Below are 19,320 nucleotides of genomic sequence, written 5' to 3' on the forward strand. Positions count from 1 at the left end.
TTTTTGAATCAGATTTTTATTAACATTCTCAGAGTTCACAAATAGTAACATCTGTCAAGCAGTTTATTGCTAAATTCTAAGGCTTTACTTTCATGATTTTTGGGGGGTGAAAATCCCTAATAATGATTTGCTTTTCTGCTTTACTGTCCCCAAGGAACCCTCCCTTGGTGACGAGTATTGTGATGTCACCAACTTACTCTGATAAAGATGAGCAGTGTAAGAAATGGGATTTTAGAGATTTTAATGCTTCTTTATTATAAGTATTATGTCATAAACCTTTACTAAATGATCTGGTCATGATATAGATGGCATTCCCAGAATTCACATTTCCAACTTTTCTGTTGGCTGCCATTTATAAAAATTAAAACCAAAAAGTAAAACTGTTAAGTTGCTGGAAATTATACTTTCTAATGACAATCAGGGACTATGGAAATGGGTTACCTGCCCAAACTTTCTGACCATTCTTCCCCATTGCATAATAAATTACGAAGCAATATCCAATGACAGTTTGATGACAACTGTCTTACTGGTTATCTGACCTTCAGCAAACCTCTTAACTCTGAGGGAGGGAGCTTTCTGTAAATGAAACAGATGAATCTCCAGGGTCTCTCTAAAATCCTTTATGATTCTGCTATTGTAATATCTCTTCAATCTTTCCCTTTCTCTCATCGTGAACCTAGTTCAGACTTTCATTACATCTTGCTTGTTTAGTCATTAGAAAATATAATTAATGGGGTGGCTAGGTGGCGCAGTGAATAGAGCACCTGCCTTGGAGTCAGGAGTACCTGAGGTTCCGACCTCAGACACTTAATAATTACTTAGCCGTGTGGCCTCGGGCAAGCCACTTAACCCCATTGCCTTGGAAAAAAAAAAACTAAAAAAAAAAAAGAAGAAAATATAATTAATCCTGTACAAGTTCAAAGTTGAAAACAATCACTAGAATGATTCCATTCAATTCAGCAATTAAATGTTTATTGAGGTCTACCATATGAAAGACACTAGGAAAGCAAAAGGGATACAAAAATGACCTTGCCTTCAGTAAGCTTATATTGTATCAGGGAAGTCAGGGGAAAATACATCATGTACAAAGATGAATAATACATAAGAAAGATAGACAAGCTTTCATGAACGATGTAGGACTTGAGCTGGATAAAAATAAAATTGCTAAAAACCAAAGAGGAAAAAGTAACAATGAGAGCTGAGTCTGACTGAAGTGGAGGATATGTAGCGTTTAATTAATTTGGCTCATACAGTCTGGTCAGAATTATTTTGCATATGGAGCATAAAATAATTTAACAATTAGGATCTCTGATTTATTTGCCATTCCATGTGTCTGTCACCTATCCGTTGTAATTGTGTTGAAATGTTGCATGGAAACCGCTTTTGTGTAGTCCTCAAATAAAATTATGAAATAAAATCTGAAAATTTGGCTTTTTCTATTTGTTCTTCCTTACTAGGTCATTGCGTGTGAACAGCAGTTGGATAGCACTTATGATGCCAGATGTGATGCCTGGTCATTGGGTATTACAGCTATTGAGCTGGGAGATGGAGACCCACCTTTTGCTGATCTGCACCCTATGAGAGCACTATTCAAAATACCAAGGTAAGGGGCAAGACCTTTTGTGTAGAGCAACCTTCACCAAAATCTTTCTTAATATCTACTTCTACCTATTGAACATCTTACTTGATACAGTTGAATATAGTCGAGAATGGGAATACTAAGCTGCTTTGCAACATATTGTGGCAAATTGCTTTGGAGTATCATTTTGATTCTATTTGAATAGCTGCATTTGAAGTACTGTGAATTTAATAAAATGGAGTAAATCTTAGACACCAGCAAATGGTTCTCCTGTCTTCAGCAACAACGCATTCTTGGAAATCAACTATCCACATCACTCTCATTTTGCTTCTTCTTGTTGGAAAAAGGATATTTTTCACTTAACTTTGTTGCATAAGTAAAAGCCTCATTCATGATAGAATGGGATAGAACAACTTCATCCCTAAAAAGTCAAGTTCATGTGCCTGACATGCATAAAAAAATACTTGAATATGTTGAATATCTTTTCCATGGAACCAAGCTCATAGGTAACCCAAGCAGTTAAATTTAGCCTTAGTTTTACCATCATATGTCTATACTGTGTTTGATTTTTTTTTTGTTTTTACAAGGCAATGGGGTTACACGACTTGCCCAATGTCACATAGGCATTTATTAAGTGACTGAGGCCAGATCTTCCTGACTCTAGGACCAGTACTCCATCCACTGTGTCACCTCGTTGCCCCCATTATACATCTATACATGGTTAACTCTTACCCCTTTGATTTAATTGTTCAACAAACATTTATTAAGCATCGGATTTTATAGTTGACAATATGAAAAGCACAGACTTTACCCTCACAAAAATTAAATACTGCTGAGGGAAAAACAATATAAACATATATCAGCATTGCAAAATATCTACAAATAAATACAAAATACTTTAGAGGATGGGGCACTCATATCTGGGAAACTAGGAAAGACCTTATTTAGGGGGTAGTACCTGAATTGTGCTTTGAAGGAAATTAAGAATCCTGCAAAGTGTAGGTGAAGAGAAAGATCATTCCAGGCATAAGAGATGATCTACTCAAGGAACCAGTAACAGATCATGTGATAGCATGTATAAGGAACCAAAGGTAGGGCACTGGGAGCGGGGGGAGAAAAATGAAAAATCAATCTGAATAGTTGAGTTGGAGTTAGATTGTAAAGACCTTAAAGGGTCAGAAGAAATCTTATTTTACTTAGAGGTAGCAAAATAACCACTAAAGATTCTTAATCCTGGTGGTACCATTATAGTATTTTAGATTACAGAATCATAGATTCTTATTTGTTTATTTAGGTTTTTTTTGGTTTTTGCAAAACAATGGGGTTAAGTGACTTGCCCAAAGTCACACAGCTAGGTAATTATAAAACTTGAATTTGAATTCAGGTGCTGCTGACTCCAGGGCCAATGCTCTCTCTATCCACTGCTCCACCTAGCTGCTCCAAACATAGACCCTTTTTTAAAAAAGCAATCATAGACTCCTTTTTTTTTGCAAGGCAAATGGGGTTAACTGGCTTGCCTAAGGCCACCCAGCTAGGTAATTATTAAGTGTCTGAGACTGGATTTGAACCCAGGTACTCCTGAATTCAGGGCCAATGCTTTATCCCCTAGGCCACTTAGCTGCCCCAATCATAGACTCTTAAAGTTTTATGGAATATTAGAGATTATTTGGATGAGTGAATATCACAGAGGCTTTACATAAAGATTCCCAAGTGTATTGCAAATTTTGCCTCTTGTTAAAAAAATCATTAATTAAATGATTAAATTTAGACATAGAAAGCAAAATTTGAACCTACCTAGGTCAAGATGTTTTATCAGTGAATTCTTTTTGTACAGTTTACTCTCGGAAACTAATCATTTACCTTGCCCTTCTTCCTCTTTCTTGTTTGTGACAAAGACAAAACCTACTTCTTCTAACTTGCAGTGACATTCCTTACTCATTGGACCACACCACATGGAGTAAGCCATTTTAATTATAGTTTAAATCACCCATGCAAACAATGCCTAGAGAAGATAATAATTCTAGAAATTATATCATTTTAGTCATCACTCAGCATTTTCTAACATCAGTATATCTCTGAAAATGGGACTTGGAAAGTACTAATTCTAGAAATGATTTCTAAAAGAAAAACCCCAAAAGTCATAAGATTGGAAGTACCCTGAACTGCAACAGAACTTTAGTTCTTCCCAACCCTAAAACAAAAGAATAAATTTATAGAGATGGAAATTTTTGAGGGCAAAAAATCCAAAGCCCAAGGGATAAGAATTTCTTCATTTAATGTGCAATTCAGTAATCTCCAACTAATCTTAAGGTTCCTGAAAGGAGCTTTGGGGTGAGATCTATGGTAGATGAGGACCTGTACTTTCCTTTAATTAGCCTGTACATACTGTACATTAATTTCATTATAAGCTATTTAGAGAGTAATGTGGAACTAAAGACAGTATTTCCATTTCACTAATGAAAACAAAGTGCTGTTGAAGTGAACATAAAACAGTATTTCAGTAAACTCAGCTATCGTGGTTGATCACTGTTGCTTGATTACAGACTTGTAATGTTCTTGTTTTCATGTGGAGTCTCTTTGTATTCATGAGCATTTCAAGAAGGGAATAAAAGTTCTACTTTCTTTCAAATGAAGATTGATTCAAATCACTTTTAAGTGGCACTCGGTGCCTCATATATGATTAATATATATTCATTAACTTAACTTTTTAAGTTATTTCTGTCATTAATTCTGTCAAACTGGTTAAAAACTTATCAAAAATTTCTCCATACCATACTTTGCATCTGCTTTAGACCCATCTTCTTTATGAAAACCTTTTAGTCTGAGAATTCCAATTCTTTTTCTTGGAAGACTTCTATTTATCTTTTGATCAAAAATATTTTCCTAATGCTCAGTCTTATTTTTCATTTGCCAGAATTATAACTAGCTTGGGAACAATCAGAGCTTTGCCTCAGGGTGACAAATTTAGGGAGTTCTGGCAACTTTTACTCTTTAGTAAGTAAAAACTTGAGTTTAGAGATTGAGCTTAGAACTTAGATAAAAAGAATAATTAGTTGAATAATAAGCAACTACTTAGTGAATTTCTTCCTTCCCCATTTCCAAATGAGCTCTTTCTAAACCTGTTCTTTGTCCCAGTTATGAACTTGCCAGCACCTGTTTTTCTGCTTTAAGGGTTGGTGTCCCAGAGGTCTTTTCCCCGGTGAAATCTTGTTTTCTGAAGTCCAAGATCTTCTTCCCCCATCCCCCTCCCAATATAACTTACCTTTAAAATGTTGGTTTGAGAATATGTTTCCTGCTGTTTATCTGAGCACATCCTTGGCATGAGAAATTTTTGCTATGGTTGTTCATTATTTCTTCATCATCTGGAGATAGAAGTTTCAGTTTTGAAACTCTCTCCACTAAAATAGATAATAAACCCTTATTTAACAATATGAGAGAATTACCTGGGGAACTGTGATTTTGTTAGACGTTCTCTAGTGTCCAAGGTTACAAATTTTATAAGCAGCAGAGATAGGTCTCCACTATCAATTTCCTGACTCCATAGTCAGGTTTCTTTTTACTCTTCTATGCTGTCTCTCATCATTCCCTAATACTATCAAGTAATTACAAGATAATACATTTTTTAAAATATGGTTAACAGCTAGGAAAAAATGGGTCAAACACTCCAGGCTTGAAGGGAAACATGGAATCTGTCATTTTATATATAGATAGTGATTAATGCTTAATTAATTTTCTTTGTATTTGTGGGCATGCTTGAAAAATGATGGCAGTATTGGATTAGTGCTACCTATTATAATGGATGATTTCCAATGATTCTTCAAAATCCACTACTCAGTTTATCTCATTCATTCTCCTTTTTCATATATGTTATCTAATGTATATAACTGAATTTTTATTTTCTTCTTTACAGAAGTCCACCTCCAACTCTAAGACAACCAGAACTATGGACAGCAGAATTCAATGACTTCATTAACAAGTGAGTAACAATAGAATTTTTCAAAAGAAAATTAAAATGTCTCTTTATATGAATGTCATCTCACCGCTATTTTAATCAGGAAAGGGGTATTGGGGTATTTGGTTAATAAGGGAGAAACTGTTGCCAGTAGCCCTAACAAGGTCACTATGCTGATGAGACTATAGATGGCTCATAAAAGTGAGTGATACCAGGACCTCTGACCTGATGTCAGTCTGGTCCAATTTACTCTGATAGTTGAATTAAATAACACTAATAACATATAGGTAGGAGAGAACAAGAAAGACTAGTGAGACAACTTACTGGCAAACCATTCTTGAGAGTCTGGAGCCTTAGGAGCTCTCTCTCCAAAATATTTCCAAAAAACCTTAAAATTATGACTCTAACTAAATTTGCAAGAGACAGAACCCACAGAAAGATCCAGTGAGGAAATTCTCCATCCCAAGGTAACCTGGAAAATAGTGGGAAGGCTCTGTTCCATGGGGTTGGGGGCACACCAGCCATTGGAACAAAGGCACTTCAGTCTTCTGGGAACAGCCCCAGGGTGCCTTGGTTCCTGGGAGCCTTGGCTCCCAGCAGCAAAAGCAGTTTCCTGACCTGCCACTCCAGAAAGCACCAAGCACAACTTGGAAGATCAGCAGGGAAACTTCTGCAGAGCAAGTGCAAAGCCCAGGCCAGCATGGCCCTCCTCAGAGTGGCCACAGCCCTCAGCACAACACAGATCCCAGGAAACAGAAGCAGGCCTGTGGAGCCACCCAGTAGGGAGCCGTCAGGTAGCTGCTCCCTGAGGTTCAGCCCAGGGAAGGTAAGGGAGTGGAGGGAGTCTGTCAAAGTCTGTCCTCAGTCCCTGGGACAGGACTCTGGGCTTTGACCATATTGAGATCCTGGTCACAGTCTGGGGCCCCCAAAGAGCAGGGACCTTCCTCATAGCCCTATGGCATAAGGGTGAGCTTGTGGTCATTCATAGAACAGGAGAGCAGTCAGAGCCGCTCATAAGACCTTGAAGGAACTGAGGTCCTTGTGAGAGTGCCCCAATAATACTAAAAAGCTCAGAAAGCATCCCAAAACCATGCACAAGCTGGGGAAATGAGTAAACAGAAAAAAAGAACCTGACCATAGACAATTACTTTGGTCCCATGGAGGACCAAAACACACAATCAGAAGATGAAAAAGTCCAAGCTTCTGCATCTAAAGACTGTGAGAAATATAGCAGTTGGGCTCAGGCTTTGATAGAGCTCAAAAAAGATTTTGAAAATCAAGTGAGGGAGGTAGAATAAAAATTGGAAAGATAAATGATAGAGAATGCAGGAAAAACATAAAAACAAAGTCAACAGCCTAGTCAAGGAGATCCAAAAAAAATGCTGAAGAAAATAATATGTTAAAAACCAGTTTGGGTCAAATGGACAAAACAATTGAAAAAGTTATCGAGGAGAAGAATGGTTTAAAGCAGAATTGGTCAGATGGAAAAGGAGATAAGAAAGTTCTCTGAGGAAAACAGAACCTTCAAATGTAGAATGGAGCTAAAGGAAGCTGATGACTTTTGCAAGGAATCAAAACACAATAATTCAATACCAAAAGAATGAAAAAAAATAGAAGAAAATGTGAAATATCTCATTGAAAAAAATAACTGATCTGGAAAACAGATCCAGAAGTGATAGTTTAAAAATTATTGGGCTACCTGAAATTCATGATCAGGAGAAGCCCTTTGAATTCATTTTTAAATAATTCTTATAGGAAAATTGCCCTGATATCCTAGAAGCAGAGGGTAAAATAGAAATTGAGAGAATCCACCAATCTCCTCCTAAAAGAGATCCAAAAAATGACTCCCATGAATATTATAGCCAAGTCCCAGAACCCTCAAGTCAAGGAGAAAATATTACAAGCAGCCAGAAGGAAACAATTCAAATATCATGGAACTACAGTTAGGATCACACTGGATTTAGCAGCATCCACATTAAGGGCTCGTAGGGCTTGGAGTATAATATTCCAGAAAGCAAAAGAGCTTGGAATGTAATTGAGAATCAACTCCCCAGAAAAACTGAAATCCTCTTCCAGGGGAAAAGATAGACATTCAGTGAACCAGGGGGGTTTCAAATTTTCCTGTTGAAGTGGCCAGAACTTAACAGAAAGTTTGATCTTCAAATACAGGACTCAGGTGAATCATAGAAAGGGTGAATAAGAAGGGTAAATTATGAGGGATTTAATGATGATGAGTTGCATGTATTCCTGCATTGAAAAATGATGCTGATATTACTCATATAAACCTTCTCATTTAATAGAGAAGTTGGAAGGAGCAATTGTAGAGAAGGCACAGAAGGGAGCTGAATTTTAAGGTATAATATAGTATAAAAAATGGAGTCAATTGGTGAAAAGGAAATGTACTGAAAGAAAGGAAAGGAGAAGTTGAATAGCCTAAGATATTTCATGTAAAAGAGTCAAGAAATAGCTTTTGCAATAGCATGGACAGGGGAAAGATGAAAGGAAATGAGGGAGCATTCATTCTCATTGAAAACAGCTCAAAAGAAAACAGCATACACACTCAATAGGGTACAGGAATCTAGAAGAAAAAAGAGAGAAGGGGGATAGGGGAGGGGTGGGGGTGTGGGTGATAGGGTAAATCATAGGAGAGGATAGTCAGATATAACACATTTTCTTTTTTCCTTTTTGTAAAGTGGGAAGATTGGTTGGCCTGTCCGGGACCATGGGACCAGGTGGTTGCTGGATCTCTAGGATGGGATATAGACTTGGGGCCTCTTGGACCCAAGGCCAGTGCTTTGTCCACTGTGCAATTTGGCTGCCTCACAACACATTTTTGAAGAGGGAAAAAAGTGAAAGGAGAAAGAAAATATAATAGGTGGTAGTGGGGAGGAATGGTTGAAGGGAATTACAATCAGAAAAGCAACTGTGGAAAAATATGGAAATAACTTCTATGATGGATTTATGATAAAGAAAGTGATCCACCCAAGACAGAGCTGAAGGTATCAGAACACAGACTGAAACACATTTTTTTCTCTTTCTTTCACTTTATTTCTCATAAGGTTTTTATATTTTTTGTTGGGGGAGGGGGTATTATGTTTACCTCTTACAACAAGAATATTTTAGTAATGTGTAAATAAATTTAAAAATATTAAAAATGTTAAAAATTTTAAAAATAAACTTTACATCATGTACCTTATATTCATTGACAGGCTACTTGAGCCCCTATAATTACTACATAATACTTGTTTTTGTGGGAGCTATCTTCTGAGCCTAACCTAAAGGGAAGAACAGTGGATTGAGTCAGATCTGAGTTCTCTAACACATGTTAAATTTGTGACCATGAGCAAATCACTTAGCCTCCATTTACTCTTCTGTAAATTGAAGAGGCATACCTGTTAAGGCTAACTCAGAAAATTCTTGTGAAGAACAAGAACAATGATGTTCCTGAAATTCCGTTTTAGTCTATAAAGTGGTATATAAATGCAAGGTACAATTACTTATTGGTTTTTATTCAGCTGCCCTTTTGAGTATAAAACTTAATAAATGATTAAAAGGTCTATGTAATGGTGTCATTATATAGGAGCAGAGCTGAAATTTGAACCCAAGTTTTTGATTCAAAACCGAGCATTCTTTCCATGATGTGAATAAATACTTCCTATACATCCACCTCTACTAACTCTTCTCACTTTAAATAAATTACAAACATAGACTTTTGATGACCAGTTCAGAAGAATTTGAACTGTAAAAGACCCTTCACAAAAATGATGGGAAATAGTGGAAAACTAATGTATAAATTACATGTACTGATGTTAACTAGTCAATAAGCATTTATATTGTGCCTACTATGTGCCAGATGCTTTACAAATATCTCTTTTGACCTCATATTAACCCTGGAAAGTAATCATTATAAGTAAGTGCATTTTACAAATGAGTATGATAGGCATAGGGTAAATGAATTGCACAGGGACTGATAGCAAGTATCTGATACCATATTCAAAGTCAGTTCCTCCCAACTCCAAGTCCAGCATTTAGCCATGCCAACTAGACATCCAGGATGTTATTTCACTCCTTCCAAAGCATCAATTTACTGTTGTATAAAAGGTCATCTAGGGTCTAAATATTTTAGGACTTTTAAAGAAAGATGAAAGTATTCTACTATTAAATTTCCTATTAATTTGTTAAAAGGAATTTATTAAAACTCAAATATTATTGCAAAGAACTTGAGACAAATAGAAATATTTATAAGCAGAAAATGTAAAATTTAAATTGATATTTCACTCATATCTTAGTGATCTTTTAGAAGACTTGATTGACTGTGTATAAAAGGTAAATTTGACAATTTCAAACCCATTTTCACAGTTTGACTGAAACAACCTATTAATCTAAATCTATGGACATCAAAGTGATAGTTTTTTAGCTATAAAGAAGAGTTGGACATTGGGGGATACTTTTTTTTTTAGTTTTTTGCAAGGCAATGGGGTTAAGGGGCTTTCCCATGGCCACACCTAGGTAATTATTAAGTATCTGAGGCCAGATTTGAACCCAGGTACTCCTGACTCCAGGGCCAGTGCTCTATCCACTGCACCATCTAGCCTCCCCTGTGGATACTTTTAAACACACACACACACACACACACACACACACACACACACACACGGATACAGAACTAAATTATTATTATATCATCAGAAATGTGCAATCCTCTTAAATTCTTTGACTTTTTTTATTTGTTCCTTTCCTATCCCACAAAAAATAGAATAACATCAATAATTATTATTTTTAAAGAGTCAGTCATTCAGGGTATTCTGATTCCCCTGAGAAAGATACAATTGATTAGGAATTTTTGGACTCTATATCATGGATTGATAAGGACACTTGCTTAGAAAATGGCACTAAGAGGACTAAAGCACTATTCTGATCTATGAGCATGAATGACACCTTAATATGGCCAATCACGAGGCAGCTAGGTGGCACAGTGGATAGAGCACCGGCCCTGGAGTCAGGAGTACCTGGGTTCAAATCTGGTCTCAGACACTTAATAATTACCTAGCTGTGTGGTCTTGGGCAAGCCATTTAACCCCATTGCCTACGAAAAAAACCTAAAAATAATATTGGCCAATCATCTCAAAGATCTGTGCTATTGCTACTATTTAGTTAATTAGATGCACCCAACCCTTCATGATCCAATGGCTTGCCATTTCCTTTTCAAATTCATTTAACAGATGAGGCAACTGAAACAAATGGAGTTAAAGGACTTACCCAGAGTCATGCAGCTCAAAAGTATCTGAGGTCACATTTGAACTCATCTTCCTGATCCCAGAACTATCCATTGTACCATCTAGCTGTTCTTTGCGTTTTTAAGAAAGATGATGCAAATGATGCTGCTGGTCACCAAGCAATCTTTATGGAAGATGAACATAACTATCCCTTGTACTAGAATGATTTCTAAACCTTAATATATAAAGTACTTTCTCTAAAGTCAAAGGGCCTGAATTCAAATCTCACATCTATTACTACCTGTATGACTTTGGGCAAGTCACTCAAACCCCTTGAACCTTAGTTTCTTTATCTGTAAAAATTAGGAGAATAGATAAAATGACCTCAGAGATTCCTTCTAGCTCCTGATCTATATTCTTTAATCCTAATGAAAATGAAGGTTGAGGGGTGGCTAGGTGGCATAGTGGATAAAACACCGGCCCTGGGGTCAGGAGTACCTGGGTTCAAATCCGGTCTCAGACACTTAATAATTACCTAACTGTGTGTCCTTGGGCAAGCCACTTAACCCCATTTGCCTTGCAAAAACCTAAAAAAAATGAAGGTTGGAAATTTCTGTATTTCAAAATTAGCATTAAAATGTACATTGGAATCAAACATCCCATTCTTTGATCTCTTCAAGATAATGATGAGTCTTGGAAAAAGAAGGAGATAGAGGATTAATTGAGATGAGTAAAACATCATGAAAAGAAACTATAAAGTTTATTTTAATTTTAAATAACTATCAAAACTTAATTGTCTTTATGGTTGGTTTATTTTATCTTTCGCTGCAGACTTGTGAAAGAGAATATTCACTGTAGCTACAAAAGGGGAATAGGAAGTTGGTATTTCATTGGAAAGACGGCATTCCTACAACATAGTGACTCACAGATTCCTTCATTTCCACAAGTCTCCATCTTAACATGCAACTCTGATGTTTCTGAGCTACTTGTTTGGGTTTAGCATTTGGAAAATACACACTGCCATAGCAAGTCAAAGTAATTATAAAAAAAATTAAAGAGCCTATATGATAGTTTGAAGACTATGTGTTATTTATCTGATAATTACATATTCTTTTCTGTCAGCACAGGTGCTTGACTAAAGATTATGAGAAGCGGCCAACCGTGTCTGATCTCTTGAAGCATGAATTCATTACCCAAATTGAGGGCAGAGACGTGATGTTACAGAAACAACTTACAGAACTCATTGAAGCTCACCAGCAACTAGGAGTCACTGAAAGGGCCAGGTAAACAAAGAGTTCCTGACATAGACAGATTGAATTTCTAGAATATTTCTGGAAGTCTTCAGCATTTTATGACATACAAGTAGTTAGTTTTTTTTTTTTTTAAAGGATTGTTTTAGTCTTTAAGATTTCTGCTTCCTGGGTTGGTGTTTGTATGCATTAGGAATGAAATGAATTTTGCAAACTTCTTGGAAGAATTTTAGCTGAACTCAGAATTTCCAAACAACTGCATTAGAACAATACTCTGAATGTGAATTTCAATAGATGTTTCATATTGATGAACATTTTATTGTATTTTCTGCTCTACTTAAAGATAAGAAATAATAGAGTTGGGAGAAAAGGAAGACAGAAGAGTTGAAAGAGCTTAAAGCAATAACCTTCAAACTATTTGATCTCAGGGATCCCTTATATCCTTAAAAATTACTGAGGGACAACATCTATATGTGGGTTATATCCATTGATATTTACATATTATAAATTAAAACAACATCATTATGGAAATAGTTTTGACCTCACGGGCCTCCTGAAGGATTCTGAAGGATTCTTAGTGGTTTCTTTAAGAGTTGACTATCTGCCACTTTTAGAACCCAATACCTTAAAATCTCTTTGATAGTATTATCTATTAGCATCATCTTGTCACCTGGCTTCACTAGCGCTGAGTATCTTTATGCAGTGTCAATTATGATCTTCTTGATTGTTTCTGATGATTTCTCCTTTTGGGATTTAAAGTTATTATTTTAGAATGATAGCGTTGTGGGTAGAGAGCTGCTTTTGAATTCAGTCAAAATAATATGGATTCAAATATAGACTCTGCCATAGGAATAATTATCTTGGGCAAGTCACTTAACTTAATGCCTTAGGCAATTCTCTAAGAATATCATCAGGGAAGATGCTGACTTGCATTAGTAAAGAGTGTTTCTTTACCTGGGGGGGTTCTTTGTACCAATAAAGTTACAAATCCAATCCATATCTCTAGAATTCTATTCAATCTAAGTCAAAGATTGTTTCATTTATTCCATATGCATAATTAAGAAAAAATGAGAATGGAATGAGAGAAATAAAGCAATGTGGGGAGAATTGGCGGGAGAAATTGTAACACTGAGTTACCATACTTAAAGCAGAACATACATAATCAGTTTAATTCAAGAAAGAAAATATAGTATCATGTAGAAGAAAGTCCTAGTTCTGCCACCTCACAATGCTGTAACCTTGGGTCAGTCCGTTTATCATTATGGATAGTCAGTTTTCTTATCCAAAAAAATAGAAATCCCAATACTCTGCTACCCTGCTACCTTAATCTCTGCTACCTATTTCCTACTACTCCATCCAAGTTGTGACTATCTAATAAGAGATATAAAAGAAGTTTTCTCACCTGGAAAGTTCACTTTCCAGAAATATGAAGTATTATTGCCATGAGAATTAATAATAGGAATAATCCAGTGAAGATTCATTGAGTGCCTGTTATGATTTCAGCACTTTGCTGTGTTATGGGGATTCAAAATCCAACTATATTCAATAAATATTTATTGAGTCCCTATCATATGTAAAACTCTGATCTCAGCTTATCACCTCCTGGTCCCATGCCAAGAGTCAAGGGAAAGCTTTCCTCAAGTACATTCCACTGCCCATCATTATTCCCCCTACTACTCCTAAGGACTGAGGTCTCCCAAGCAAAAGAAAAAGGGCTTCCTATGTCACTGACTGTATCTTGGAAAAATTCGGAAGGTTTTTAAAAGCTAATCAGAAACATTGGATTGTCTTATTATTTTCCCGATTGCAATACCAGAAGTTGATTGAAATTGATTCAAAGTCCAGCTGTGCTGAGTTGGCACCAGAAACCTAAAAGTGACACTTCTATTGAAAAATTCAGCTTTGGGATTGAATTGGATGCATGTGTGTTTAGCAGGATGAAGCCCAACTCCAGGCAGCTTCAAAGGAGAATGTAACATTATAAATCTATTTTTGTTGAACCCACATTGGGAAGGCAAATGGGGATGTCAGTAAAGAAAAAGCCCTTTCCTACATAGTAAAAACTGAAATATGTCATTCTAATTCTGTGGTATACTCAAATACTTTGCTGCTAAAGTTTTCCTCTGATGCTTCATGATAGAGGGACCATGGACTGTCAAAGGCTAAAAATATAAGTGGTAACAAGTCCTAAGAAGTTAAGTATTCAAATACTAGAACTGACAGTTCAGTCCATTGCTATATAATGCCAGATTCCTGAGAATAATTTTTCCTTCAGCATTTTTTACATCCAAACAAAAAAAAATCTTATTTATACTATTAAGATTTTTTCTAAACTCAGGGACATCTAAATGACCGTACATTCAGAACCCAAAACAGTAGTTTTTGCCATATTATAGTTGCATTTTTAAGTTTGCACTTTAAATTTTGTGAAAAGAAATAGTCTATTAATACTTTGAAGACTGGTATTTAATGGCTTTTATAATACCTTTTAAATTATGTATATTTCTAAATATGTGTTATAATTTATTTGTTTATATTTGTTCATGCATATGATCTGTGATATTTATATTGTTACATTTAGATATATCATATATATGTTTTTATATATATATATATATATATACTTGTATGTATATATATTTATATATATGAAATTTTCTTCATTTCAAAAATTCTACCTGTGGACCTTAGTTGAGCCAGTTTCATTATTCAGGCATATATGCTAAGAAGACTAATGGACATCAATGAAACTCTTTCAAACATATCTCAAAACATGAAGAAATAAAGGACAAACTCACTTTAGTTCCCTTTCCATTATGTCTTATGACTACTTGGCTTATGTTGTGAGTTCCTTTACCTAGGTGTAGGAGTTTAATATAATTTAAGTTCCTGGTGATGGGACTTTGATGTACTTGAGTCTCATTACCAAAGCAGTACAATGGTGAAAGAAAGCAAAAGATCAATAGGCAGTAATAACTGGATAGAAGGAGCAGCAGTCCTTTCCACTTTTCTGTCATCAAACAAATAGCTCCATTTTGCCTCCCATTTGCCAAATGGACAGCTTTCATTTTAATAGCTTAGTTGCAACCAAATGGGACTAGCCTCTGTCTCCTTAAACTGTTGCATGGTTTCCTACCTCTGGGCCTTTGCTAACACTATCTCATAAGCATAAAATATCCTCAACTAAGTCTTTTAAGGTCAACTCAAATGCTACCTTCTCTATGAAGATTTGCCTGTTCTCCTCAGTGAACAACAACTATTTCTTCATTAAACCTTACATACAATTATGTTTAGCATCCCTATAATCCACTAACAAAAACACTCTGAATTATAATTATTTGTATGTCATAATCCCCTTACAGGGCTGTAAATTTCAGACAGAGAGAAAGAGGGGCCATGCCTTATCTAAATTTTGTATCACTCCTAACACTTTACAAAGGGCCCTTCATACAATAGGCACTTAATAAGTGTGAGTTGGGATTGTTAGAATGATTTTACTGCTAAACTTTATTCTTTAGCACTATCCTTCACTTTTTTTTAGGTTTTTGCAAGGCAAATGGGATTAAATGGCTTGCCCAAGGTCACACATCTAGGTAATTATTAAGTGTCTAAGGCTGGATTTGAACTCAGGTACTCCTGAACTCCAGGGCTGGTGCTCTATCCACTGTGCCACCTAGTCACCCTATCCTTCACTTTTAATAAAATATACATTTGAAATACTCAGTGCCTTCTTCTTAAAGGATTTGAAGGCAGAGGACATTGGCTTGACTTCTACCTCTGTCACTTTGAGGAAGTTATTTAAGGTCCCTAATCTTTAATTTTCTCATTTGGAAAATGAAAAGATTGGACTTGATTCCTTTCATGATCTCTTTCAGTTCAAAATTCAAGATCCTATGAGCTAACTGAAATCCTACTCATTTGGGTGGAGGAACAAAGGACTAGTGGGGTGGAGAAATAATTTTTTTTAATTTAAAGATTAATTTTTCTCTAGGGCTCAACTTGGTCATTATCATTAAATAATTAAACCTTAGTACTTTTTATACTTGGGCATCTTAATTGAGGCTTTGATGGGGGAAGGTGGGATATAAGCCTAGTTTCAATGCTGTACCTCTATGAAGCCTTCTTCCAGCCACAAAGGGGAAAAAAATAATCTCTTCTGCCTCTGAATCTAAAATAATTTTTTATCTGATTCACTTTGATTTAGACTACAAGAATGTAAATGCTATCTTTCCTCCTGATCAAAAGAAGTATGACAGCACTTGGAATAATTTGCATTCTTTATTTCAGTGTTCCAATGGATGAAAAGGTCTTAATCTGGAGTGAATTTTTTTTAACATTTTACCAACAATATTTCAATGTAATATAATTATATGAATATATATATAGATTTCATTTTATTACTTTTACAAACATCATTCTGAAAAGGGATCCATAGGCTTTGAGATATCCATGATACAGAAAGGGTTCAAAACTCTTACTCTAATATATTTTGACATCATATGGAAATCAGGACAACATGAATCTATTAGCTTTAACCAACCCACATTCTTTTCTATTTATATTTTCTAGGTACCCAATCATAAGCATTTATTAAATTCCTACCTCCAAGCACTGTGCCAACCACTGGAGATACCAATAAAGCAAAAGATAGCCACTGAAAATCTAATGTAAATATTTGCTGTTAGATGCAAAATTATTCATCTCAAACTCAACAAAAGAGCTAAATGAGAGTAATTTAGTCACTATTAAGTAGCCACTGGCTACTTGAGTTCCATTCTGCCTATGAGGAATCATTATTTAGAGTCGGGAAAGCAAGGGTGGAAATAAAACAAAAATTTATTAAAAGGTTACAAGATGTAGGAAGGGATAGGTAGAGAGAGAGAAGGGGAGAGAGAGAGACCTCGCTGGGCCACAGGTTGGTAGAGAAGATGTTGGCCCTGGACTGCATTCCAACCCAGGTTTTTATGTCTTACCTCTCATCCAGAGAACTCCCTTTCTCTTACTGGACCAAGAATTAGGTAGAGGGTGAAGCCAAATTTTACATTAACCAATCAATGGTACATCAAGAGTGGGGATCTCCACCCAATTTGAGAGCATTTAAGACTGCAATTGTTTCTCTCACAATCATAATTCTCTACTTCTAGTCAATTTACATATCTACCCAATTTCTTTCAGTTACATTCACAATTCTCTTCATCTTTTCCCTATATCACTTTGATTCCTAATCCACTAGTCCTAGCCTCTCAGAAATTCTAGGCTGAAGTAAAATGAACATTCCCTAGATCCTTCTTGGGGAATTTAACATAATGTCTTCCTTCTCCCAGGATATCCCAGACTGTACCAGAAAAACAACAGAGGTAAAGGCTCCACCTGTGTTTACTGATCTACCCATTAGATTGCAAATTTGATGAGGGCAGGTAATTTCCTTTGACTCTTTTGGTATCCTGAGCACTTAGCACAGTTGATTGATCCTTAATAAATGTTTATTTCCCAAGTGAGCACTCTCACCCTGCACCTTCAAACAGGGGGCACTTTTGGGAACAAATACTGCTAGCACAGGACATTTTTCAAAGATCAGTTCCTTTCTCTCAATTAGTATTCATATTTTTTTCTCCTAGGATTATACTGTTACATTGGGATAATATATCTGGAAACAAACCTTTCTCTCTTCTTGCCCCAAGAACCCAAAATTAGTGATTATCAGACTCCCAGATGAGTACTACTCATTATTTAAAATACCTCCTTCCTTTCCATAGGTTACTAGCATTTCCCAGAGTTAGATAAGGCATCATGCCAATCCTTTCTTTAAAAGAATTGCAATAGAACCAGAGACTGAATAACCATTCAATTAAGAATCTTGCTACTGAGTTTTTCTACCCCAACCTATCACTGAGAAGATAAGAAAAGAGAAACAGAAGGGGTAGCTAGCTGCCAAAGCATCATGAGCTAAAGACCTATTGATGTTTCATAAAAGTCACTTTGGTTCTTTAGAATGGTGGAGAGAAGAGTAACATGAACATCAATTTCTCAAAGTCAAGAACCTTTCTTCAGTTCTCCTTGTTGAATGACCAAAGAATAAAACTGATCAAGAATGATTCCTTTATCCTTTGGTGTTTTCATTTTAGAGAAACCTATTTCCTATAGAATAGCACATACCCTAAATGGTTGCCAAGGCATTCTGAATAGAGCACTGAAGGGGGGTCAGCAGGCAGCTAGGTGGCCCAGTGAATAGAGCACTTGCCCTGGAGTCAGAAAGACCTGAGTTCAAATCCAGCCTCAGACACTTAATAAGTGCCTAGCTGTGTGACCTTGAATAAGTCACTTAACTCTTTTGCCTTAGATAAAATAAAAAATAAAATAAAAAGAGCACTGAACCAGGGAAGAGTAAGATCTCATTCTAAATTCTGCTTCTCATACTTTACATGAACTCAAGAAAATAACTTAAAAATCTCTGTCCCTCAGTTTCCTCATCTGTCAAATAAGAAGTCCGGATTCAAGTCAATTCTCAGATCCCTTTCACTTTTAAATATGCAACATTATAGTTCTGTGAAGTGTTATTAAACATTTTACCCTTCTATCACAGTCTTAACAATAAGTTTAGTTTTTTTGTTGTCCCCCCTCATAATGGCTACTGGAAGAAAAATATAAGCCTTTCTGGTCATTTGACATTAATCTAGACATTAAAATCTGGACTTTGAAGAGGAGAGTTAGAGTTCTGTGTGAGCCATATCTGCATTGTAACATCAAGGACTAAGACAACTTTTGTAATCTGTGGATAGATGTGAGAGTACAGTGAGTAATATCAGCAGTTGGAGACGTCATCTCCTTCTAGATATGACCTCCAATTACAGAAGCTAATTATTCTCTTCCAAATTGCTTTCTCATTTTCTGAATTCATCACCAGTAGCAAGAGTTACTAGGTTATGACCCATGAGTTTAAAATTTGTTTGCTTACACTGTAAGAATCATCTACCAGTCCTTTCAGTATAATTTCATTGCTTTATGGTGCAGCATTTGCAGTTGACATCACTGATCAACTTATTCAGAAGTTGCAGATTGATTTAGCCTATGTTGTCCTATATTTTCTTTTCTTAAGACTGAGGCCTTAGGGAAAAACTTTTAACTTTTAAAAAATTATTCTCTCTCTTGTTGCTACTCTCTCCCCCAGCCCACATTTGAACAATCTTAAAAACTCACAATAAACTTACATGGTTCAGCAAAGCAAAATGTTATATTGATCACATCGTAAAAATGAATGATTTCAACTTCTCTGGCAGGAGGTGGGTGGCATGATTCATCTTCAGCCCTTATTTATTATTGCCT

At 35.9% G+C, this 19,320-nt stretch overlaps 1 protein-coding gene across 1 annotated transcript in view; it reads left to right on the forward strand.

Annotated features, from left to right (window-relative positions):
- The window catches only part of MYO3A (myosin IIIA), a 259,420-nt gene that overhangs the window by 73,403 nt on the left and 166,697 nt on the right, over positions 1-19,320 (forward strand). Inside the window, exons 6-8 of the mRNA XM_074195073.1 lie at positions 1,458-1,603; positions 5,490-5,555; positions 11,875-12,030. Coding sequence (XP_074051174.1) covers positions 1,458-1,603; positions 5,490-5,555; positions 11,875-12,030 — 368 coding nt within the window. The remainder of the gene's footprint in view (positions 1-1,457; positions 1,604-5,489; positions 5,556-11,874; positions 12,031-19,320) is intronic.

The sequence above is a fragment of the Macrotis lagotis genome, chromosome 7, assembly GCF_037893015.1.
Source record: "Macrotis lagotis isolate mMagLag1 chromosome 7, bilby.v1.9.chrom.fasta, whole genome shotgun sequence".
Classification (NCBI taxonomy): Eukaryota; Metazoa; Chordata; class Mammalia; order Peramelemorphia; family Peramelidae; genus Macrotis; species Macrotis lagotis.